Source organism: Salmo salar, chromosome 01 (assembly GCF_965601325.2).
Source record: "Salmo salar chromosome 01, fSalSal1, whole genome shotgun sequence".
Taxonomy (NCBI): Eukaryota; Metazoa; Chordata; class Actinopteri; order Salmoniformes; family Salmonidae; genus Salmo; species Salmo salar.
The window spans coordinates 169,489,131-169,516,151 of record NC_138291.1 but is presented as its reverse complement, the minus strand read 5'-3'; the positions used below and the strand labels follow the sequence as shown (position 1 = coordinate 169,516,151).

Genomic DNA, 27,021 nt, shown 5'->3' with positions numbered 1-27,021 from the left:
CTATAATTATTAGCTAATCACACCTTTTACTATGTCATAAATTTGAGGATTCCATTGATAATTTGATGTCTAAATACAAAGTTAGTCCATTTAAATGAAGGGAAATAACATTGTGGGCAAAATGATTAATCATATCACTTTAGTAAATGTTTTTTTAAAGGGTTGATGACCTTAAATGGAGGCCACAAATGCTGAAATCTAAGAAAAATCGAATTGACCAAAAATGTCTCATTGTTGTTACTATTGCTACCGGTGGCACAATGTTATCATAATGGTAAACAACATGTTTAAGCCATTAAGCTACCACACACACACACACACACACACACACACACACACACACACACACACACACACACACACACACCACACGCACACACACACACACACACACACACACACACCACGATGCTTGCTTGTAAACAAAACATTGCGTTATAGGTCCTTTGGGTTTCTAGAAATGACTGACGCATGGTAATAGCCTCTTCAAAGTGTGTAGACTTGTGTCTTGAAGAAGTTCTGCATTTAGTCTCTTGCCTCACAAGATTTAGTTGGGAAACAGATTGTCCTTTTTGATGTTGATAACAGTGCAAGGGAACTATGAAGCACTCACTGTGTGAAGAGTCAGGGTAGAGGCCAAACATGATTCTAGTGATTCTAGTGCTGGTTATTGACAAGGCATGTGACTGGTGGCCTTCAAGTCTTTATGACGCCAGTTTCTTTATGGAAGAGGAAAGTGTGACGACATGGTCACCCATTAGAGGAGGAAGTGTGTGTGTTGTTTGGTGTGGTGTGTGTGTGTGTGTGTGTGTGTGTGTGTGTGTGTTAAGGCTGGCTGGATGTTATCATTGGGCTAGTGCTTCCCTGTCCCCCTCGTTTCCTCCATATTTGCTGACCCCGTTCATCCGGGAAGAAGGCACTGCACCGGAATGTCCGCTGAGTCAGCCGAAAGAAAAGGAGAGAAAGTGAGAGACAGAGACAGAGAGAGGGCATGTGGCATGGGAGGATAGGAGGTCTTTGACCTCTCCAGGCCTGTAGGAGTTTGACACAGAGGGACATAGGGACAAGAGGAAGTACTATAGAAAAGGTCTTCTAGTTCTCTGTGTTCTGATGTGTTTGTCCAGTCCTTCTTCCTCTCAATAGTACAGGCCGGTGTCTGCCCAACTAACTAACAGTCGTGCGTGCCATGGCACTCCACCCCAGTGTCTGTCAGAGATATAGTGGCTGTGGGAAGGGACCCCGCTTACAGTTTGTGAATGAAAATGAATATATTAAGACAAGGTTTCTGATCTGCACGTGTGCTTTGAAACCATGTCTTCTGACCACATAAAAAGAAGGAGTAGGATAATATGTAGATTCTAGTGTGACTCACAGTTTAGATGACCGGCGAGGTTGTTTGATTATAGCCCCCGAAAGCAGAAGTCTGGGGATGTAAAAAAGAAAGGGGAAAAAAAGCAACACTGCACTTCTTTTACTGGTAACCATTAGTCAGCCGAACCCCAACCGACACAATCATATGGTGTCTTGACCATAAAATATTGTGTGTGTGTGTGAGTGCATTAAGCTCCCTCTCTAGTTTTAAAGCTGCTTTTTGCTAGATACTTTATGATCTACCAGTGGTCTTTCCCAGGGGTCACTTGGTCACCAAATGTGTCCTCAAACAGGAGTGACTCACACTTACCTGTAACAATAATGACACAATGTGTAAAGTGGTAAAACGTTGACATAATGTGTAACTGATGAGCTTTGCGGCCACCCACCCACTGTATTTGCCTGTCATAAAGACAACTTTACACTGTCATAATAAGCATGACATTACCAATAATAACATCTTATTTAACTAGGCAAGTCAGTTAAGAACAAATTCTATTTTACAATGACAGCCTACCCCAGTGACGCTGGGCCAATTGTGCACCGCCCTATAGGACTCCCAATCACAGCCAGATGTGATACAGCCTGGATTTGAACCAGGGACTGTAGTGACACCTCTTGCACTGAGTTGCAGTGCCTTAGACTGCTGCGCCACTCTGGAGCGTCTGTCAAGCTATGACAAATACATGTCTTTAATAGACAAGGTTTGAGTTATCTTACACTATGAAACCAAGGCCTGGAAAAGGACTTACAATGAAGTTTCTATCATGGTTTCTTGTTTAACAGTGTCTGATGTGGTCTCATAAGCGACCATGGTGCCTTAATTGTGTAATTATGTCACAAGAGAGAGAGTCATGTGACTTCAAAGGCTCTATGTTGTCAGGGAAACAGCTTAAAAAGTCATGTTTACCAAAGGTTGAGTTTGTCTGTGTAATGGTTGTGAAAGCTGTCACAATGTTTGGAGCTGCATTTATTGATCCAGCCATTTGGTATATAAGCTTACAAGATGGCGCCCACACACTTTGTTTCTAGCAAGGTACTGTTAGACATTGACTGCACTGCTGGAGCTAGAAACACAAGTGTTTCGCTGCACCTGCTTAAACATCTGCTAATCTGTGTACGAGACAAATAAACTTTGATTCGATTTTTATCTTTGGAGTGGAACATCCCTTTAAGTTAATAAATCATTATTATTAAAGATTTATATTATTATAAAGACCACTGGGACATTTTCTGGAGCAGTTTGGAGATTTATTAAGATTGTAGCGAGAATTGAGTGAGTGGAATCCTGAACGCTAAACTAATTTATACAGAAGACAACAACTATAAGGAAAAAATATGCTATTGAAATCCTGCTGTAATTGTCTCTTAGTTGAACCAAGGGTACAACAGCACCGTACCTGGTCAGCAATGGTTTCACTGGCTGGTCGCATATTATGTTATGGACAGTGCCTTCGGAAAGTATTCAGACCCCTTGACTTTTTCCACAGTTTGTTACGTTACAGCCTTATTCTAAAATGGATTACATTTTTTTAAATCCTCAGAAATCTACACACAATACAATACAATGACAAAGCGTAAACAGGTTTTTTGACATTTTTGCAAATGTATTAAAATAAAAAAACAGAAATACCTTATTTACATAAGAATTCAGACCCTTTGCTATGAGACTCACAATTGAGCTCAGGTGCATCCTGTTTCCTTTGATCATCCTTTAGATGTTTCTACAACTTTATTGGAGTCCACATGTGGTACATTCAATTGATTGGACATGATTTGGAAAGGCACACACCTGTTTATATAAAGTCCCACAGTTGACAGTGCATGTCAGAGCAAAAACCAAGCCATATGAGGTCGAAGGAATTGTCCGTAGAGGTCCGAGACAGGATTGTGTCGAGGCACAGATCTGGGGAAGGGTACTAAAACATTTCTGCTGCATTGAAGGTCCCCAAGAACACAGTGGCCTGCATCGTTCTTAAATTGAAGAAGTTTGGAACCACCAAGAGTCTTCCTAGAGCTGGCCGCCCGGCCAAACTGAGCAATCGGGGGGGGGAAGGGCCTTGATCAGGGAGGTGACCAAGATCCCGATGGTCACTCAGACAGAGCTCTAGAGTTCCTCTGTGGAGATGGGAGAACCTTCCAGAAGGACAACCATCTCTGCAGCACTCCACCAATCAGGCCTTTATGGTAGAGTGGCCACTCCTCCGTAAAAGGCACCTGACAGCCCGAGTTTTCCGAAAAGCACCTAAAGACTCTCAGACCATGAGAAACAAGATTCTTTGGTCTGATGAAACCAAGATTGAACTCTTTAGCCTGAATGCCAAGCGTCACATCTGGAGGAAACCTGGCACCATCCCTACAGCATGGTGGTGACAGCATCATGCTGTGGGGATGTTTTTCAGCAGCAGGGACTGGGAGACTCCAGTACAGAGAGATTCTTGATGAAAACCTGCTCCAGAGCGCTCAGGACCTCAGACTGGTGCGAAGGTTCACCTTTCAACAGGACAACGACCCTAAGCACACAGCCAAGACGGCGCAGGAGTGGCTTCAGGACAAGTCTCTGAATGTCCTTGAGTGGCCTAGCCAGAGCCCGGACTTGAACCTGATCGAACATCTCTGGAGAAACCTGAAAATAGCTGTGCAGCAACGCTCCCCATCCAACCTGACAGAGCTTGAGAGGATCTGCAGAGAAGAATGGGAGAAACTCCCCAAATACAGGTGTGCCAAGCGTGTAGCGTCATACCCAAGACGACTCGAGGCTGCAATCGCTGCCAAAGGTGCTTCAACAAAGTACTGAGTAAAGGGTCTGAACCAGTTTTTGCTTTGTTATTATGGGGTATTGTGTGTAGATTGATAAGGGGAAAAAAACAATTTAATCAATTTTAGAATAAGGAAGAAAGGGGAAGAGGAAGAGGGCTAGGGGACAGGGGGAGAGACAGTAGAATAAATGGATAGAGAGGGGGTGGGGTGGTGGGGAGAGAGGAGGAAAGGGGAAGAGGGCTAGGGGACAGGGGGAGAGACAGTAGTGAGAGAGAGAGGGGTGGGGTGGTAGGGAGAGAGAGAGGGGGAAGAGGGCTAGGGGACAGGGGGAGAGACAGTAGTGAGAGAGAGAGGGGTGGGGTGGTAGGGAGAGAGGAGGAAGAGGGCTAGGGGACAGGGGGAGAGACAGTAGTGAGAGAGAGAGGGGGTGGGGTGGTAGGGAGAGAGGAGGAAGAGGGCTAGGGGACAGGGGGAGAGACAGTAGTGAGAGAGAGAGGGGGTGGGGTGGTAGGGAGAGAGGAGGAAGAGGGCTAGGGGACAGGGGGAGAGACAGTAGTGAGAGAGAGAGGTAGAGATAATAGTGGGATAAGGGTGAGAGAGAGAAAAGGTAAGAGGACTGAGAGACATACATGCGGTGAGGGACATTAGTAGACCCTAATGGAGTGAGAGTATTTATGGTTGGGTGATCTCACCAGCCTCCCATGCCAATAGTTATGTAATGGCACATTGGGGGGGGGGGGGATGTTACCCCCCCAGTAAAGTAGAGAGACTGAAATGGCACGCTGAAAGCGTACACTCCATGCTTGATGTGTTCATATGCCCTTGTCTCTATATCTCACGGGTAGCTAGTTTGAAACCATACACACTGAAATAAAACATGCCTAAATACAACATGACTAAGGAAACGCCTTATTACAATGGGGACCAGGTGTTTTAACACCTGACCACGGTACACAGTTTTCATCAAACATATTTATTAACATCATCCTCCTGTCACTCTCTCTCTGTCACTCTCTCTCTGTCACTCTCTCTCTGTCACTCTCTCTCTGTCACTCTCTCTCTGTCACTCTCTCTCTGTCACTCTCTCTCTGTCACTCTCTCTCTGTCACCTCTCTATGTCACTCTCTCTATGTCTCTCTCTCCCTCCAGCTGGGCTTTGCTGACCTCAACATGGCGGAGTTTGCTGGCTCAGGCTCCACTGTGCGCTGCTGTATCCTCGAGGGCTACGACACTAAGAACACTCGTCAGGACAACTCCATTCTCAAGGTAACCACACACACAAACTCACACGTTCACATGAGCTTATCGAAACCCCATGTGCAAAGATGTGTCCTTTGTACACTTGGTGGCGAAACCCAGAGAGCAAGACCATGTTGAGACTTGTTCAGGAATGGTTCAGGTTGAATAAACAGTTTGCCTTCCCACTCGGCATTGGATCGGTATTTGCAGGGCCCCTAAATGGTTATCTGATGGATGAATAGAAAGATATTGCCAGGTGCCCCTCTCTTTTATATAGCTTACTCACATAACATACATACTTTCATTTGACCATAGAAACATTGTATTACCCTGAGGAAGTGAACAGTAGTTATTCTACTACAAAGGCTGCAGTGTTTTGTTGTAACAATATACAATGATGTTGATGGTGATTATGTTGATGATGATAATGTTATTACAATTTTTTCTAGGTTACTATTGGAATTACACTTTTGTCGGGGGATCCTTGCTTCAAAACGTGAGTTGGACCTCTGGCGCCACCGCTTGGCCAGAATGTATACCATCAACGTAGCTTGCGAAATAGAGTCTAAAATCTAGATTATTTTGTTGCTTGAAGTCACTACAAGGAACACTCATAGACTCTCTACCACTGATCTAGTTCTACAAGATGTCCTCCTCTCACTCTCATCCAAACTTTGGTTTTCTTAAACTTTGTCAACTTAGTACTTTTCATTCTCTTAGTACCCTTGGTTGTTTAGTTCTTCTGCGACAAATATGATCAAATATTACTTCATTAATCTGTGTTTTCAATGCTTACTTTGAACTTAATTACACAATGACCTTTGACCTTCTAGGCCCCCCAGCACAGCCAAGTCCATCTCGATCCCGGGCCAGGACCCCTCCCTGCAGCTGGACTGTAAAGGCGAGGGCACCGATGCCAACTCAAACCCTCCCCCAGGGGGCGTCATCAGGACATCATCAGGACGGCCCCTCAAACCCAGACTCCCCTCAGCTCCCCTCAACTCTGGTACAACATACAATCACAGCCAATCACAGCTGACTGTTTACACATTATTTATTTGTATCTATTTAATCGTTTGATTATCATTTCAATAAGTTGACTCCTGTGTTGTCTATATGGGGTGCGATTTGTAACATACTACTGTGTATTTTGTGAAAAAGTGTAATTCTGTGCCACAGAAAGCTAACATGATCCTGTGTGTTGTGTTGTAGCGCCAGGTCTACCCGAGCAGTTGGAACAGAGCCTGCCCAGCCCAGATGAGGTCTTCCACATAGGACACTCCCGGAACTCCAGCTATGCCAGCCAGCAGAGCAAGATATCAGGTCAGTCAGCCTCTTTTGGATTGCCATGTTGTGTATGTTGGTAGGAGAAGAGTGAAGCTGCCCCTAGGTGCTGATATTGGGTCTGTTTTGCATTTTCCCCACTAATGGTTAAGGTTAGGTTTAGGGGAGGGGAAGTTTATCCTAGACCTGTACCTAGAGGAAACTTCGCACTGGAACATTTTGGCACGGGGCCATAGCTACTCAAGTCAGGGTCTCCATTCGCCCATAGATGACATCTTAGCCCTGGACAAACTCAATTTGGTTCCAGTGATTTGATGTAAAAGATTCCATGATTTCATGATTTCATTATGGACAAATAATATCAAGTCTGGCATGGGGTTATATGACAACATGTGTGAGTGTGTGTGTGTGTGTGTCTAATTGACTTGTATGTCTTCCCATCCTCCCCTCTCCTCCAGGGTACAGTACGGAGCACTCTCGCTCCTCCAGCCTAACAGACCTCACACACCGCCGTAACACCTCCACAAGCAGTAGCACCTCTGGGGGCCTGGCCACCCCCACCCAGACCCCCCACGCACACGCCCTCGCCAACCCCCACCCCCTTGCAGCAGACCCCCAGACAACCGGAGAGCCGGGCACCAAGTGTGAAAGGCCACCGCGGCCACCGCGGCCCATCCTGCTCTCCAACAGACCCTCCAGGCAAGCTACAGCACACACACACACACACACACACACAAGCAATAAGGGGGTGTGGTATATGGCCAATACACCACGGCTAAGGGCTGTTCTTAAGCACAATGCAACGCGGAGTGCCTGGATACAGCCCTTAGCCGTGGTATATTGGCTTTATACCACAAACCCCTGAGATGCCTTATTGCTATTATAAACTGGTTACCAACATAATTACCGTAAATTCCGGACTATAAGCCGCAACTTTTTTCCCAGGCTTTGAACCTCGCGGCTTAAACAATGACGCGGCTAATATATGGATTTTTCCCGCTTTCAATTTTTTTTTATCCAAAAAAACACATTCTGTGACGTGCTCAGTTTTTTGGCGACATGAAGCTTTCATTAGACCAATGAAATTGCCGAACGGGTTAAGGTCAAACAGCTTTTTTGTTTACTGTTTAGATTAAATCGAGCGCTCTCAAACTTCCCATCATTCTGATTACGGTAGTCATTTTGTCACCCTCATCATGGCAAAGACACGGAGAAATGCATATGATGCAGCTTTCAAGTTGAAGGTGATTGATCTGGCTGTTGGAAAAGGAAATAGAGCTGCTGCACGGGAGCTTGGTCTTAATGAGTCGATGATAAGACGTTGGAAACAGCAGCGTGAGGAATTGACTCAGTGCAAAAAGACAACTAAAGCTTACTGCTAATTTTTAATTTTTTGTTACAAGCCGTGTTTCGTTAAAGCCTATTTATTTTTGTTACAAGCCGTGTTTCGTTAAAGCCTATTTATTTTTGTTACAGGACGTGTTTCGTTAAAGCCTGTGTAAAGTTAATTTGTTTCAATGTACCGGTAGGCACCTGCGGCTTATAGACATGTGCGGCTTATTTATGTTCAAAATAATATAGATTTTTTAAATTCAGTGGGTGCGGCTTATATTCAGGTGCGCTTAATAGTCCGGAAATTACGGTAGATCAGTAAAAATAACTATTTTGTCATACCTGTGGTATACGGTCTAATATACCACGGTGGTCAGCCAATCAGCATTCAGGGCTCGAACCACCCAGTTTATAAAAACACACACACGCCACACATATACACTGATTTTGCAAAACATTAAGAACACCTTCCTAGCATTGAGTTGCACCCCCCGTTTTTGCCCTCAGAACAGCCTCAATTCGTCAGGGCATGGACTCTACAATGTGTCGAAAGCGTTCCACAGGGATGCTGGCCCATGTTGACTCCAACGCTTCCCACAGTTGTGTCAAGTTGGCTGGATGTCCTTTGGGTGGTGGACCATTCTTGAGACACACGGAAAACTGTTGAGCTTGAAAATCCCAGCAGCGTTGCAGTTCTTGACACAGTTCTTGACCGGTGCGCGAGGCACCTACTACCATCCCCCGTTCAAAAGGCACTTAAATATTTTGTCTTGCCCATTCACCCCCTGAATGGTACACATACACAATCCTTGTCTCAATTGTTTTAAGGCTTAAAAATCCTTCTTTAACCTGTCTCCTCCTCTTCATCTACACTGATTGAAGTGGATTTAACAGATGACATCAATAAGGGATCATAGCTTTCACCTGGATTCACCTGGTCAGTCTGTCATGGAAAGAGCAGGTGTTCTTAATGTTTTGTACACTCAATGTATATTTGTACGCTCAATGTAAATACAGTACCAGTCAAAAGTTTGGACACACCTACTCATTCAAGGGTTTTTCTTTATTTTTACTATTTTCTACATTGTAGAATAATAGTGAAGACCATCAAAACTATGAAATAACACATATGGAATCATGTAGTAAGCAGAAAAATATGTTAGATTCTTCAAAGTAGCCACCCTTTGCCTTGATGACAGCTTTGCTCACTCTTGGCATTCTCTCAACCAGCTTCATGAGGTAGTCACCTGGAATGCTTTTCCAACAGTCTTGAAGGAGTTTCCACATATGCTGAGCACTTGTTGGCTGCTTTTCCTTCACTCTGCGGTCCAACTCATCCCAAACCATCTCAATTGGGTTGAGGTCGGGTGATTGTGGAGGCCAGGCCAGGCCAGGCCAGGTCAGCACTCCATCACTCTCCTTCTTGGCCAAATAGCCCTTACACAGCCTGGAGGTGTGTTTTGAGTCATTGTCCTGTTGAAAAACAAATGATAGTCCCACTAAGCGCAAACCAGATGGGATGGCGTATCGCTGCAGAATGCTGTGGTAGCCATGCTGGTAAAGTGTGCCTTGAATTCTAAATAAATCACTGACAGTGTCACCAGCAAAGCACCCTTACACCATCACACCTCCTCCTCCATGCTTCACGGTGGGAACCACACATGCAGAGCTCATCCGTTCACGTACTCTGCATCTCACAAAGATGGACTCATCAGACCAAAGGATAGATTTCCACCGGTCTAATGTCCATTGCTCGTGTTTCTTGGCCCAAGCAAATGTATTATTATTATTGGTGTCCTTTAGTAGTGGTTTCTTTGCAGCAATTCAACTTGGTCTTTTACCAAATAGGGCTCTCTTCTGTATACCAACCCTACCTTGTCACTACACAACTGATTGTCTCAAACGCATTAAAGAGGGAAAAAAAATCACAAATGAACTTTTAACAAGGCACACCTGTTAATTGAAATGCGTTCTAGGTGACTACCTCGTGAAACTGGTTGAGAGAATGCCAAAAGTGTGCAAAGCTGTCATCAAGGAAAAAGGTGGCTACTTTGAAGAATCTAAAATATATTTAGACTTCTTGGGTTACTACATGATTCCATATGTGATAATTCATAATGTTGATGTCTTCACTGTTATTCTACAATGTAGAAAATAGTAAAAATAAAGAAATTACCCTGGAATAAGTAGGTGTGTCCGAACTTTTGACTGGTACTGTATATACACACACACACACATATATTTGTATTTCTTTGTCATGACATTTATTCCCAAAAATCGAAATTGTTGCTGGGCCAAAAACACTGAATATAAAGAAAGGAAAAGCATGCAGACAGTAGATTTTTTTACATTTTAGTCATTTAGCAGACACTCTTATCCAGAGCGACTTACAGTAGTGAATGCATACATTTCATTAAAAAAAAATTTCCCCGTACTTGTCCCCTGTGGGAATCGAACCCACAACCCTGGCGTTGCAAACGCCATGTTCTACCAACTGAGCCACACGGGACCATGCTACTCAGAAGTGCTTTATTCCTGCACTTCAACCAATTACTTTTTGGCAGTACTATATCGAACATTTTGGTTGTACCGTGTCAAAAAGGTACACTTCAAATATGGAGACAAGTATGACCTGATTAGCGTTCAATAATTCTAGCCTTGGTGAGACATTACTGGTTAACTTCAGCACAATCACTAACGGCTGAGATAACAAACAACATCTGACCGAGGCTAACTGCATCACAGTCAACAACCATTGAAAATAGCCTCGATCAGATGTTGTTGGGTAAACCTTGTCATGTGACATGCCAGGAGGAAGAAGGACACGGTTGAGAGTCAACCCACCTGGGTGGATGATACGCGCATCGACGCCGACGACATCGTGGACAAGATTATCCAGAGCCAGAACTTTGCCGATGTCAGCAACCATGAAGAAGGTAAGGGTAGGAAGAAGGTTGTGTTGATGGAACAGTGAGCATGACCACACAGTGATAACGTTTTGCTTCTCTCTCATCTACTCACTGTTTTCTCCTCTACCTGTTCTCTCCCTCTTTTTTGTCTTTCATTCTTGCTTCCATACACAGACAGCAACCTCAGATTGTTTGTCAGCAAAGATGGGACTACAGCCCTAAGTGGGTTACAACTGGGGAACAAGTGAGTGTGCATGCCAGAATGTGTACAGTATGTTATTACATGATCAAAAACAGAATTTATTATGGTAGTAAAATAAAGAAATGAATCCCTTCCTCTTCTGTGTTTTCTGTAGGGTGACTGCTGGCGTCTTTGAGCCAGTGGTGATCGAGAGCCACTAGCGATGAGTGTGTGTGTTCACACAAATGCACATACGCCTGTCTTTTGAGTTACACCACTTCAACAAACACCACTAAACAACATATGTAACCCTTTAATGAGATATTTACGGTGATGGTGGTGGGAGGTGTAATTTATGAATAATCCATTCATGTTGAAAAGTTTTTATATTCATGCTTTCATCTGGGGGACCATAGGTGTAAAATGTGTAAACTACTTGATAGAGTGAGCAATGGGTAACCATTGCACCGTGGGAGTTGTAGTGAAACACTGAAAATCAGGAAAAAGCTAGCCACACAGGTTGCGTTGGAGGCAAATGTGACTGCCTCAAAAAGTTGGAATTTACCCTGTGTGTATCATTTTTTAACAATGTGTACTACACTGGGTTATGTTTGTGTATGATAATGGTTGGGGATACATTTAGTTATTCAAATAACAAATATAAATTAAAATGAGGGGAGATTGATAAAGTAAAGAAAGACTTGGTTACAAACTACTAAATAGAGAAATTGAACAGGCCGTTTGAATGGCCGCTTGAATGGGTGGTTTTCAATGTGAAATGTTCTATATTTGATGACCCCTTGCAATCCCCCGATTTCAGAAACAGTACCAGACCTGGGGTCAAAGTTACGGTATAGCCCAAAGAACCCATGTTATAGAATTATATAGATATATACATTATAGAATATATTATAAGTTACAGAATGTTTTACAATATAGGCTTATATGTAATATGATCATAGATCATGTTGAAATACGGACCTCAGAAAGAGAAAGGCGTGCACATATGGCTGGCCATATGCAACTGTACATACTGCATGGTCAATGATTCATCGATTACTCTAGTCTAGGTAAATGCAGGCAGGATTGGTAATCGATTACTGTAGTCTAGGTAAATGCAGGCAGGATTGGTAATCAATTACTGTAGTATAGGTAAATGCAGGCAAGATAGGTAATCGATTACTATAGTCTAGATAAATGCAGGCAGGATTGGTAATCGAATACTGGAGTCTAAGTAAATGCAGGCAGGATTGGTAATCGATTACTGGAGTCTAGGTAAATGCAGGCAGGATTGGTAATCGATTACTGGAGTCTAGGTAAATGCAGGCAGGATTGGTAATCGATTACTGTAGTCTAAGCCCTTGGTCCTCTCCTCCACAGGGTCTTGTACATAGGCTACTTTACATCCGTAATGTGAGACACTATCCTCATGCTCACCAGCTGGCTTGGTGACTATACCATAAGTGGAAAAGTTGGAAAATCAGAGGGGGACATTTCTGTCTGTCTGTCTGTCTGTCTGTCTGTCTGTCTGTCTGTCTGTCTGTCTGTCTCAGTAGTTTTGTCCCTTGACTGTCGCTCATTTGTCCTGTATGTCAGACCCAATCATTTTGTGTCACCATGCCCATGACATTCCTACATGTTGTCAAGGACTGGAGTTGTCAATTAAACTAAGTTACTAGGTTTCTAGAAGAAAAATCAATTCTTACAGTGAGGCTCAAAAGGAAACTCGACTGCATATTATTTCAAATATGCTTTCTCAATGCAAGCCTGGTCACTGATTTTGATTGAGTGGGGGCCCTTAAATGGTGTGGTTACTGAAGTGGGTTACTAAAGTTGGCTGGCTAATTTAGTAATCCTTCTTTGTGAAATACCTTCTATGTGGGCTTGACTAGAACTGTCCAACTGTTGCCCTTCCACTAAGCCTCAATATCACCAGTCGTTATCAAGCGTAATGAACTTACAATTGAATAAGGGCTCTAATGATACAACTGACAGTGGTATCTGCTCATCTTCATTTAATTTAACAAGCTATTCTATTTGCTGGGGAGAAATGTAATTTTATTTCTGTTGCCCCCGGATTTTGATCCCGTTAGAAGAACATTGCATTGTGGGTATGGTGTGTCAGAGCCAATCAGAGCTAACAATGGAGGATTTTGAGTAGAAACTCCCCTCTCATCCCCAAATGACAATGGCCTCTTGTATGTGTGTTTGTGCCTGCGCATATCTTTTTTAGGGAGGGAGTGGAAACGAGGAAATGTCTGTGTGTGTGTGTTTACTTCCGCCCATTGTCTGTGTGTGTGTCTGTGCGTGTGCAAGCTGAAGAGCTTGCCACTCACCTGTCTCACGGTTCTTCACCCCTGAGTAACATTTCAGTTGATCTGAAAGCCCTCAGCAGGAAAACGGACCTAATGCGCCTTAGCCTGTCTTATCGCCCTTAGCCTGTCTTATCGCCCTTAGTCTGTCTTATCGCCCTTAGTCTGTCTTATCGCCCTTAGCCTGTCTTATCGCCCTTAGTCTGTCTTATCGCCCTTAGCCTGTCTTATCGCCCTTAGTCTGTTCATTTGAAATGTCTTTCAAAGGAAAAGTGCAATATGGGCTTTCATCTACACACCTGTAGCTTCAACATAGCTTCCTAACAAGGATGTTTTTTTTTACAACAGACATAAGGTGTCCTAAATGGCACCTTAATCCCTACATAGTGGACTACATTTGAACAGAGTCCTGTATAGAGAATACAGTGATATTTGGGACAGAGACATTCACAGCATACTGAGTGTTGACATTCAGAGGCACAAAAGAGAAAAATGTCTCCTGACTGGCCCTTTAAAAAGAAAATTGGGCTGTGTGTGCTGTTGCAATGTGCTTTTTTGTGTGTATTTCACTCTCCACCTTGCATCATTATCATTGTAGATGCTGTGAGCATACTGTATGTGAGAAAAAAAAGGAAACAATGAATGCATAAACTTTAACTTCACTGACGTGCATACACATGCATGGGGAAATGTTGACAGGTTTTCTTAGCTTTATTTTTATGTGTCAAGCTGATATGGACAATTCAACTCTATTTCATCAACTTTGATTATACAAGCCCTCTGTAACACACTGAATCTGTATTTTAGCGTGAGCTTCTTTTACAACGAAACCAATTGATTTCTTTTACTTGGCCTCTTTCATTACGTTACACTGTCTATCTCATAGTAGTGTAGTCCCAAGCATTTTATTAACGATAATGGTTATAATGGCAAACACTTGATTAATATTTTACTTGTTTTAGTTTTTACCAGCTGGCTGGTTTATTTGTTCTATGCAGCTGAGATGTATTGGTAAACCTGTACCTGTGCTCTACTTTGAAACATTGAAAAATCAAGTATACAAAAAAACTGATACACTAAAGAGTTGTAATAATTTCTTATTATCTGATTCCCCTGCTACTGTTTTTATTTTTACAAGAGGGCTCATTGTATATTTCTTGAATTGTTTGGGTTCTGTTTTCCTACATTCTTGACTATTTGTAACCTGTGATTTTTCTAACAAACGAGTTGAACCAATATGTTAACATGAGGTTCTGCTGTCATGAATGGAGCGCTAAGGATTTTCTGCTGCATATTTGAAATCTGAATTAATCAACACATCACTATGGAGGGTGAGGTTTCTCTGATGCAACACATCAGCAGATATTTGTCATCACTTTTCAGCTACTATATCACCTACATTTTGTGGGTTGAAGAACTTGATAGGTAAGAGGATAGCAGTCAATAGACAGATTGCTCTCTGAAAGACCGAGCACTGTAAATCACTTTCATTGTTCAATCAGAGATTAAAAAATCACAGATTTCTTTGAATATCATCATTTGCAAACTCACATGGACCTTTCCTAAGGCTCATCAGCTCAGTAGGTAGGGGAACCAGAATTTAATGGGGACCAGATATGCCATTCCTCTGTCTGAAACCTTGGCCGGTATGATATTCATGATAACAGCACTTAGGTCTGGACAACTAACTTGACATAACATTTTATCTATTTTAATTATTTATCCTCTATTTCTTTTATTTTTTTCATCTTTGTAAAGGGATTTTAAAACTATGCACACGAGTCCAAGACTCTCCGAGAGGTCCACCCAAACTCATGACCTTAAGAATTATAATATTAATAATAAGAGATTTATATGATTTTAAAAAATCAACAGTTAATGAATATATATCAATAGAGGACTATTGAAATGACTATTTTTCTGATTTTCCAGAATTATTTAGACATTTATTGTACACACACAGGTATTGCTCCAAAGTTCTCATCTTTTTTTTCTCCTAAAATGCATTTATTCTATCACTTTCATCTCACATGTGGAGGGACACTGTGACATGATGAATAGGAACTATATCTGTACACACATTGTCATGTTTCCTATTCAAGATGGTAAATGTCTATTTGAATAATGTAAATCATATTTTGGGGAAATAAAGCTGTTGTTGGGTATCTAAAAAAAAACATTTTGGATGATTTATTACACATTCATAATACAATGTACCTCTCAATTTCATATAGGAGGCCATACAGTACCTCCATAATGATCATGCTGTTACTTTGACTCCATCTTGTAGTGGAATTATGTCTGAGTTACAAGTATACAGTATCTCTAAGACACAACAATCACTTACATGAGATTAAGCAATGAATCATCTAGCTGGTACAACTATCATTCACATTTACCAAGGAACATGTTGCAATAGTAATTTCAACTAAACTTCCGGAGGACCTATAATCCTTTCACTCCCTCCTCTCTACTTTCTGTTCCTTGGTATCCGCTGCTAGACACTTTCTATCACTCTAAATTTCAAGCTTCTCCCTCTAACCCTAGGAATCTCTTTTCCACCTTCTCCTTCCTCCTTAATCCTCCACGTATTCTCACTACTGGTGCCCCCCAGGGCTAGGTTCTAGGCCCTCTCCTCTTCTCTCTAAACACCAAGTCACTTGGCTCCGACATATTCTCACATGGTGTCTCCTATCATTGGTATGCGGATGACACTCAAATACTTTTCTCCATCCCCCCTTCTGACACCCAGGTGGCGACACGCATCTCTGCGTGCCTGACAGATATCTCCGCTTGGATGTCGGCCCACCACCTCAAGCTCAACCTCGACAAGATGGAGCTGCTCTTCCTCCCGGGGAAGACCTGCCCGCTCTAAGACCTCTCCATCACGGTTGACTCCACGGTGTCCCCTCCCAGTGTGCAAATAACCTTGGTGTGACCCTGGACAACACCCTGTCGTTCTCTGCAAATATCAAAGCAGTGACTCGCTCCTGCAGGTGTAACAGTGTAGGTTCCGTCCTTCTATTCTCCCCAACCTGGGCTCGAACCAGGGACCCTTGCACACATCAACAACTGACACCCACGAAGCATCGTTACCCATCGCGCCACAAAAGCCACGGCCCTTGCAACGCAACTTCAGGTCTCAGAGCGAGAGATGTCACCGATTGAAACGCTATTAGCGCGCACCACCGCTAACTACTAGCCATTTCACATCGGTTACACAGGTACATACTCTACAACATCCGTAGAGTACGACCCTACCTCACACAGGAAGCGGCGCAGGTCCTAATCCATGTGCTTGTAATTTCCCATCTGAGTTATGGCAACTCGCTGTTGGCTGGGCTCTTCACTTGTGCCATCGAACCCCTGCAATTTATCAAGAACGTTGCAACCCACCTGGTGTTCAGCCTTTCCAAGTTCTCCCATGTCATCCTGCTCCTCCGCACACTCCACTGGCTTCCAGTCGAAGCTTGCATCCACTACAAGACCATGGTACTTGCCTACGGAGCAGCAAGAGCAACTGTCCCTCATTACCTTCAGGCTATGCTCAAACACTACACCCCAACCTGAGTACTCTGTCCTGCTACCTCTTGGCCCTCCCACCCCTATGGAAGGACAGCTCCCACTCAGCCCAGTCAAAGCCCTTCGCTGTCCTGGAACCACAATGGTGGAATCAGTTCCCCCTTAAGCTAGGACAGCAGAGTCCCAGCCCATCTTCTAAAAACATCTGAAACCCTACTTCTTCAAAGAGTATCTTAAATAATCCCACAGCAACCCCCCACGCACCCCCTCCTCACCCCACCCCCATTTTTTTGAAGCAGAACATTTTGATTTTGTGAACTAACACTCGCACTTGACTCTTTTCCCTCTTACTTGCTCAATTTGCTGATAGCTACGTTGAGGAAAAAGGTACTTACCATGACTGTGATATGTGGGTTGTCCCACCTAACTAGCTTATTTAAAACAAATGTACCCCCTTTTCTCTCCAATTTCATGGTATCCAATTGATAGTTACAGTCTTGTCTCATCGCTGCAACTCCTGTACGGACTCGGTGAGGCGAAGGTCGAGAGCCGTGAGTCCTCCAAAACACAACCAAGCCGCACTGCTTCTTGACACAATGCCCGCTTAACCCGGAAGCCAGCCACACCAATGTGTCAGAGGAAACACGTACCTAGCTATCTTTATATGAATGCACTAACTATAAGTCACTCTGGATAAGAGCGTCTGCTAAACAACTCAAATGTAAAGTGTTAATGTATAGGTGGCATGGTATCACTCTACTATGGATGGTTAAATCGATGCCAATTTGAAAATGCAATGTTATATTGAAAGGCGAAATTGCATTTATATTTTCATATCATTGCGCATTTAATCCGATAAAGCATGGTTTGTACCTTTGCTGGCTTTTTGACTCCCCCATAAACTATGGTGGGCAGGTACAGTATGTCTATTGTACTTTGCTGGCTCGTTGGCACTCCAATAAACTATTGTGTGCAAGTACTGCAATTGCACCACGTCAGTATACATTTATTTTCCTAGATGCTTCTCTTGTGATATTTTGTGATTGGCCTTCCCCCCACATTGCCTTTAAATTTCAATCGCACTGTTAAACTGAACTTCCTCGATTCAGATTGATTAGAGCCCTTCATTTCAGTTTAGGGAACTGTATTGTGGTCATCCATGGCTTCCTGTTTCGTTGGCCTGTGGGTAAGCTGTGAGGGGAGCTGTGAGGGGAACGGCACCTCCGTACCTTCAGGCTCTGATCAGGCCCTACACCCAAACAAGGGCACTGCGTTCATCCACCTCTGGCCTGCTCGCCTCCCTACCTCTGAGGAAGCACAGTTCCCGCTCAGCCCAGTCAAAACTGTTCGCTGCTCTGGCACCCCAATGGTGGAACAAGCTCCCTCACGACGCCACGACAGCGGAGTCAATCACCACCTTCCGGAGACACCTGAAACCCCACCTCTTTAAGGAATACCTGGGATAGGATAAAGTAATCCTTCTAACCCCCCCTTAAAAGATTTAGATGCACTATTGTAAAGTGGTTGTTCCACTGGATATCATAAGGTGAATGCACCAATTTGTAAGTCGCTCTGGATAAGAGCGTCTGCTAAATGACTTAAATGTAAATGTAAATGTAAGGTTTATGAACCCCCATAAATACCTTTATCCCTTTCCTCTCTTGACTCTACTGAAGGACTACTGAAAAGCCTTTGTTAAACATAGAGAGTCTGGGAACATCAAAAAGTTGGGGGGAAAGGAACCATATTTCGGTAATCCAACCTGTTGAAAATATGCGTTGGTACTTAATGAATATGATGTCAGTTCGGTTGTCATCTGAGACATTCTTATTAATGATAGGATGACGTAAACTGTATCCTGGAAAGTCTACACATTCTAGTTATCAGATTCACATGGAATTGTTGTGCAATTTAAATGTTTAAATATGAAACTATTTGTGAAAAGATTAAATGTAATCTTAGCTTCCAAATGAGAGAATTGGGTTTTCATAAGGTTAGAGCTCTGCTCAATCAGTGGCCCGCCCCTGTGAAGAGACATTGGTTTTAAACTATGAAACACCCTTCTCTCCCTCTACTATATAAGCCCTTTACGAAAATATAACTTTCTGTTCCGGGTACATTAGGGCGACGGTCCGATGTCAGAAGGATTCAGATAATAAGCTGTTCCAAGGACGTGAGGACGACGGTCCCACGTTAAATGGACTAACATGTCAACTACAGAACTAAGCCAACCTCAGCGTGAGCTTTGGTTGCGAATGGTATGAACTTTGAACTCTTATTCACTACAGAAGTGATACCTCCTAGCCGTTGAGTTAGCAGCGGCCACTCTAAACGTGGGCTAGGAAAGCACGGACGACGGATCCAATCTAACACACAACAACGATACTACAACATATCCAGTTTACCACCAAAGACATTCTTCCGAGGACAGGAAGATCTCTGTTGGGCACCACGGCCAGCATCTACGACCAACCTACAGAAGCGCCGCTCAGAGTAAATATTTATTGCATTTTCCTTTTCCAAATGGGCGGTAATTTAGAATGCATAAGATACAGTATTTAAGATAGCATAGCTTCTCCCTTTGTTCCTCAGTCTTTCCGCTCTTTCACTCAAACCCAACCCCCTTTCCTTTGTGTAACCAGCCGTCATGTCGGCTCCGTCCACCAAGGACGTTTTCTGTATGACATAATTTGCATTCTGTGTATATGTAATTCTGTGATTATTTAGGTATTTAGTAAATACTTTTTAGTAGATACTTTTTTAATTTGGAAAAGAGGAGAGGGGAACTCAACACACTTCGGAAACTTAAGATTAATGGGGTAACCTCTGAGGATAGAGAGTTGTTATCAGACTTTACCAACAAGTTTTATGTGAATCTTTACTCCTTAGATAACAGTTTGAGTGACTAATGGATCTCCTTGATTCTATAGAGAATGTTAACTCGATTAGTGAAGAATTCAGTCGGTCTTGTTGTCAAGATTTATCCATTATGGACATCCTATATGGGGTTGCTTAATAAATAAATAACAAATTTAGAGGTTGTGATGGATTAACCTCTGAATTTTACAAAACCTTCTCTGAAGAAATAGCAACATTTTTACTTGAAACCTTTAAGGAGGCTATAAAGAAGGGATAACTACCTGCCTCTCTGAAGCAAGGGGTTATTACTCTTATACCTAAACCACACAAGGATCTCTTAATTATTGATAATTGCCATCCAATCACACTCCTAAATAACGACTAGAAAATTATAGCCTCAATCTTTAAAAAAAATAAAATAATGAAATCTTTATTTTAACAGGGAAAACAGACAGACTGAGACCTGGATCTCTTTTACGGCTGTGCCCTGTGTAAACATGTTCACATGTACAGTTTTAGGCATACAGACAAGAACATTTCAAACATACAAAACAAAGACACAATTCAACAGAAACAATCACAGACAACATATTGATCCTCCATAACATTTTTTAAATGGGCAAGGGACACCAGAGTGTCTAACTTAAGTTGGATCTGCAGTTTGTTCCATAAATAAGGTGCAAAGGAACTAAAGGAAGTCCTACCCAACTCTGTGGAGACCGCAGGAGTCTGTAATGTAATCCACATCTGTGATCTGGTTTTAAAATGAGTATATCTAGTGGAAATTAATGATATATATGGAGGTAATTTTAAAAGAAGTGCTTTATAAATAAACAAGAGAGCATGTTGCTCTCGCCTCACAGATAGAGAGGCCCAACCCACATGTTGATATAAGATACAGTGATGAGTTTTGTAACTATCACCCGTGATAAACCTGAGTGCACAATGGTAAATAGCATCCAGTGGTTTTAATGTGTTTGCCGATGCATGCATATAGATAATATCACCATAATCTAAAACGGACATAAAAGTAGCCTGCACAATTTGTTTTCTATTTACGGAGGACAGACGAGCCCTGTTTCTGTAAAGGAACCCTATCTTGAATTTGAGCTTTTTTCCCAATTCAATAACATGTTTTTTAAAAGAAAGCCTATCATCTAACTATACCCCTAAATATTTATATGCAGAGACCTGTTTGATTTGAGTACCATCCAAGCTAGTGATTACAAAAGTGTTTCTAACTGAGAGTTTAGACCTAGAAAAAAACATGACATTTGTTTTCTTAGCGTTTAAAACAAGTTTAAGCTGTAAAAGAGACCCCTGTAGTATCCTAAAATCAGACTCCAACTGCATTAAAGCTTGGTCCGCTGTTGGAGCAATAGAGTACATCACTGTGTCATCTGCATATAAATGGAATTTACAATATCTGACATCATCACCAATGTTGTTTATATAAAGTGAGAACAATAGTGGGCCAATTATTGAACCCTGAGGGACCCCTTTAAGTAACTGTAAGGGGTCAGACTTGACCCCGTCGACCATGACGGCCTGAGTTCTATCTTTAAGATAGTCATAAAACCATCGGCAGGCATCAGTGCCCAGTCCTAAAGATGACAGCTTACTCAAAAGGATAGCATGGTCTACAGTGTCAAAAGCTTTTGACAAATCTACAAACAACGCAGCACAGTGCTTTCTATCATCTAAGCCATTTGCAATATCATTTACAACAAGCATAGTGGCCGATGTGGTACTGTGTTTAGATCTAAAACCAGATTGATTGGTGCTAAGAATACTGTTAGCAGAAAGAAAAGATTGTAACTGTTTGTTGACAATAGATTCTTGGATCTTTGCCAGACAAGGGAGCCAAGATATGGGTCGATAGTTATCCAAATCACTACCGTCACCTCCCTTATGTAATGGCAGAACAAAAGCTGCTTTCCACACCTTAGGGATATTTCCTGTGCTTAATGTTAGATTAAAAATGTGTGTCACTGAACCAGCAATGATAGGTGCAGCACACTTAAGTAAGTACGGGTGGAAATTGTCAGCGCCTAAGGATTTCTTAGTATCAATGGCACACAGGGCAGCTAGAACCTCTGCTTCGGTTATTTTCTGGAAACTAAAAACAGGGTTACCATTTTTCAGAGTAACGGTTGAAAAGCAAGACGAAAAATCAACTAACTGGCCAGTGCCACAATGGCCACTTTTCCTTTCAAATAAAAAACCAGCAGAGATGAAATGCTTATTAAAAGCATCACAAATATCATTTTTTTCACTTAGAATACAGGAGTCTGAGGTAATTTGCTTAGGAAGAGAAACAGCAGAATTCCCCCGTTTCAGTGAATTAACGGTTTTCCAGAATTTTGCAGGATCTCCTGCAGAATCTGTCAGAGCATTAAGGAAGTAATTTGATTTTGCCTTTTTGACAGCTGCAGTACATTTATTTCTCAATTGCCTAAAAAAGAGACAATCAGCTGGAGTACCTGTTTTCCTCGCCAAGGCCCAGGCCCGATTCTTTTGCAGGAAAAGACCTGACAATTCAGGAGAGAACCAAGAACTGATTCGGTTTCTTACTCTGTGATTCTTAAGCGGGGCATGTTTATCAGACATAGAGGTAACAATAGAAGAGAAAAAAAGCAAGGGCTAAAACCGGGTCCAGAAAGCAGCAAGTGGATAAAAACTCAGTGATATAAGTCAAGGATAAAAGCTTGCTGTGAGAAATGTTTATAATTTCGCTTAGAGATTATACAGGGATCAGAGTGTTTCAGCCTGGTATCTCTAATACAAGCAATAGGGCAGTGGTCACTGATATCATTTGCAAAAACCCCACTGGCTGTGTATTTATGGGGGGTATTTGTTAGAATAATGTCCAGTAGAGTAGATTTTACTGGGTTCTTAAAGTTGGGACGGGTTGGTTTAGTTATCAGCTGAGTTAGATTTAGCTCAGTTCAAATGTCTTTTAATTTATCGGATACTGGTGAGAGCCAATCCAGGTTATAATCTCCCAAAATCAGTAATTCAGAGTTTGCATAATTAGACAGTATATCAGATAATTTGCATAGAGTACAAGGAGGAGCTGAGGGGAGGCGATATACCCCTGCTAGAGTTAAATGAGCATTATTACCAAGTACCAAATTTAAAACTAGACATTCATATTGCTTTGGAACAGAGGTTGATATGGACATAAAAACATTTAAGCAGCATTTTACATAAATCGCGATACCACCACCTCTACCAACTCTATCAGCTCTATAAATATTGTACCCAATCAACTGAACATCTGAATCAGGCACAGAATCACACAGCCACGATTCAGATACAACCAATACGTCAACATTTGATTGTGAGACCAACATTTCAATAAAGTCCAACTTTTGGATCAGGCTTCTAGCATTCAAATGAATTATTCCAATGCCATTGCTACGGGAATTCATATCAGATGGAGTATCCAAGGTAGCACCTGAAGCTGCACTGGATGAGCAATAAAGCATTTTTGAGCTATTGACAGAGCTCAATTTTATGGGGACAAGATTATTACTAACAATACCTCTCTGCATGTGAGTAGTATTCGCAATACGGTGATTGGACAATAATCTAGGAATTGCAGAAAGGTTGTTAACTGTAGTTTGTTCCATATTTGCAATTGAGGGACTAATTAATGAAACTGGGAGAGGAGCATTGAACGTAGTCTGATAGGGGAGCGTACAATCCCAAAAGTCAACCCCCGACTAACCCTTTGCGAAAAGGTTAGTCATGCTTGAATGATCTGGTTGATGAATGTCAATCAGAGTTATGAAAGGGCACAATATATCTAATAATCTGAGGCTGGTGTTAGATTTGGTTGAGTATTGTGATCTATTGGATGACTTCTCTGTTATCTTATTTCTGGATTTCCAGAAAGCGTTTGATACCTTAAGTCACAATTTTATCTTTGATTGTCTTAAGCATTTGAAGTTTGCTAGTTTTTTGTTGTTGACGCTATTAGAACTCTGTATAATGGTGGCAATAGCTGTATCAAACTCTGTCATAGAATATCCTCAAGGTTTAACATTTACAAAGGAATACAATAAGGTTGTCCAATCTCACCTTTTATATTTTTGTTAGTATCTCAAATGTTATGCTCATTAGTTCATAAAAGTCCATTTGAAGGCATTACATTCCAGGCCAGAGAGATCAAGATATCCCAACTGGCGGATGACACCTCACTTTTTTTGAAAAATGTGTCACAAACTAGATTAGCATTGGATATTGTGAAGCAGTTCTCCAAAATCTCAGGTTTGGTATTAAATCTTTCCAAATGTGAGATGTTTGTTCTGAAAGGAGCTGTCAATCCAGCAGATTGTAACATCTCTGAAAAAGATACTGTAACCTACCTCAGTGAAAAGATCACCAAAAATCTTAAGGCTGTGAATGATCTTAATTTGAATCCTGTAACTGAATCTACAAATCTATCAAAAATAAATGATCCTCATGGTTAGGGAGGGATTTAAGTCTTCAAGGGAGGGTGCTTTTATCCTAAGATGAGGGGCTATCTATTGACACTCAAATCCACTTGCTTTACCTTAGATAGGCCATTGTACAACTTCATATGGAAAAACAAGCCACATAAGATAAAAATAGATGTTATCACCAACAGGGTTTGTGACGGTGGTCTAAATGTCTTAGATTTCACTCTCTTCAATCAGATATCAAAAGTCAACTGGTTTAAAAGGTACTTTAAAAAAATCCTCGTAGTTTCTGGAATATTATACCTCATTTTGTTTTTCAGAAGCTCGGAGGGCTTAATTTTTTACTACAATGTCCCTATATTGTGGGTAAACTTCCCGGGAAATTGACAGCTTTTCACAAGCAGGCTTTAATGTGCTGGCCTTTGCTGTATAAACACAACTTTCACCTTATAAATGATTGTATGGAATAATGGGTTGATATTACATAGAAACAAGATGTTATTTTACCGTAACTGGTTATTGAAAAATATTGTCCTTGTCAGCTAATTAGTTAGTATTTGTGGAAATCTATTGATGTGGAGAGAATTTATGGAAAGTTACAACTTTGAGGTTTCAAGCAAGGAAAATTATACCTAGTGAGATAAAATCTTTACTTCAGAATGATGCTTATTTTGGAACATCTCCTATTGTAAGTGATATCCAGGTGAATGGCATAGGTTTACTAGATAAGACATTCAACAATCGTTTAGTAAGGGATATTTTCTACAGGAATTCTATTCCTTCTGCTATATTTTGTTGGGCATCATTGTTTGATGTAAACTGGCGCCGTGCTTGTGTCACATCCTGACCAGCAGAGGGAGCAATTATATTGGTTTTGGTCAGGACGTGGCAGAGAGGGTTTTGTGTCACGTGTTTAGTTAATTGAGGTTGGACTCCCAATTGAAGGCAGGTGTGTTGAGTTGCCTTTGATTGGGAGTCCTATATAGTAGTGTGTGTTTTTCTTTGGGGTTGTGGGTAATTGTTTCTTGTTTAGTGTGTTTGCACCTGACAGGACTGTTGGCTGTCAGTTTTCTTGTTTTTGTAAATTGTAGAGTGTTCCGTTTTGCATTAAATGATGATGAACACTAACTCTGCTGCATTTTGGTCCATTCCTGAAGACAGCCCTGACAGCTTGGCTCACTCCACACACATTTATGGTGACCAATAAAGTAAAGGAGATCTCCTTTAAGATTATCCATAGATTTTACTCGTGTAATAGCTTGATTTCTAAATATATACCTGATGTTAACATTGAATGCAGTTTTTGTGAACTAGAAACGGAATCTATTGAACACTTACTCTGTAATTGTTTACATAGTGAGGTGTTCTGGACTGATGTAAAACTATATATTGTCAATAAAAATGCTAACAACCATTGAAATATCTAAGTTTGACATATTATTTTACTACACTGTTTCCACAATTGAATGTCAGTATGTCATAAATCTCTTTATTTTATTAGGAAAACACAAATCAAAATGTATGTAGAAAAAGTGCCTTTTTAAAAATGTTATTCTGATTTGAAAAACTATTTAGAATCATTGAAACGTATACAAAATGTAAAAAAAATGTATTCGCTACATGTTTATATTTTTTTATTTGTATTTTTTTATTTAACCTTTATTTAACCAGGTAGGCTAGTTGAGAACAAGTTCTCATTTACAACTGCGACCTGGCCAAGATAAAGCAAAGCAGTGGGACACAAACAACAACACAGAGTTACACATGGAATAACAAACATACACTCAATAACACAATAGAAAAAGTCTATATACAGTGTGTGCAAATGAGGTAAGATAAGGGAGGTAAGGCAATGAATAGGCCATAGCGGCTAAATAATTACAATATAGCAATTAAACACTGGAGTGATAAATGTGCAGAAGATGAGTGTGCAAGTAGAGATACTGGGACGCAAAGGAGCAAAATAAATAAAATAAATTTGATTTGATATAATGTGGATTGTATTATTCTTATTTTTTTGTCTTCCGTATTTCTTTGTGTAATCCCTTAGTTTTTCGTGTTTTGCGTGTTACTGTTAAATAAATTAAAAATACAACATTTAAAAAATGCCGCTCTAATCTTGAGGGGCGTTTCTTTAAGATATGTGAGTTGCACGACTGGCCAATGACAGAGCCCTGATGTTAAATAGCAGGCGAAGATGTTCCGATTTCAAAACGATTTGGAGCACAGTTGAAAAGTTAATACGCTGACTATAATGGACTAATTAGAAAAATAAAATCAGTAATTTTCAATGCGTGAGATAAGACGTGTGTCTCACGGCCAATGCTTGAGAGTTGGCAGCTCTTAGAAGGTAGGCAACAGTAACCTATACGGAGGCTATGATATGTCAAGTATTGGCACTCACAAAAATAGCTTTACACTGAATTCTGATGACAGGACAACCTGAGCATAAAAGGTAGGCAAGATCTATCAATGATACCTAGCTAAAAAAAAAATGCCGACTTACAGTAATGTCAACGCCATCACTTTTATTTTATATTCCGTTAATTGATGGAGATTAAATGGTTGAACTTTGTTCATAGTTTCATTGTAAGACAGCAGGGGGGGATTTACTTGTAAGACGTGTAGCCAAGTAACGTTACTGTTAAGATCAATCATTTCACTTTAATGGATTGATTTCATGTCGAGGTAAATCGCCTCCATAAGAGTTTGCACTCGACTCAAAAAGTCATGATATTACCAGCTAATCTGATTGACATGCCTTAATAGTGAGAGAAAACCATGGCGGTTAGTCAACCTAAAAG

At 41.4% G+C, this 27,021-nt stretch overlaps 2 protein-coding genes across 6 annotated transcripts in view; both read left to right on the top strand.

Moving 5' to 3' along the window:
* eeig1b (estrogen-induced osteoclastogenesis regulator 1b) overlaps positions 1-25,639 on the top strand; it is a 108,625-nt gene extending 82,986 nt beyond the window's left edge. Inside the window, exons 5-12 of the mRNA XM_045693160.2 lie at positions 5,281-5,397; positions 5,820-5,866; positions 6,204-6,376; positions 6,583-6,693; positions 7,113-7,353; positions 10,798-10,922; positions 11,070-11,139; positions 11,252-25,639. Of these exons, the coding sequence (XP_045549116.1) occupies positions 5,281-5,397; positions 5,820-5,866; positions 6,204-6,376; positions 6,583-6,693; positions 7,113-7,353; positions 10,798-10,922; positions 11,070-11,139; positions 11,252-11,297 (930 nt within the window). The 3' untranslated portion in view covers positions 11,298-25,639. The remainder of the gene's footprint in view (positions 1-5,280; positions 5,398-5,819; positions 5,867-6,203; positions 6,377-6,582; positions 6,694-7,112; positions 7,354-10,797; positions 10,923-11,069; positions 11,140-11,251) is intronic.
* A 763-nt stretch (positions 25,640-26,402) lies between these two features.
* Positions 26,403-27,021, top strand: part of LOC106569993 (uncharacterized) — a 34,834-nt gene continuing 34,215 nt past the window's right edge. For 4 of the 5 annotated variants that reach the window (XR_014378894.1, XM_082956309.1, XM_082956305.1 and 1 more), the window contains exon 1: positions 26,403-26,672. The gene's annotated coding sequence lies outside the window, so the exon portion shown is untranslated. The remainder of the gene's footprint in view (positions 26,673-27,021) is intronic. The other variant, XR_014378895.1, reaches the window with a different exon arrangement.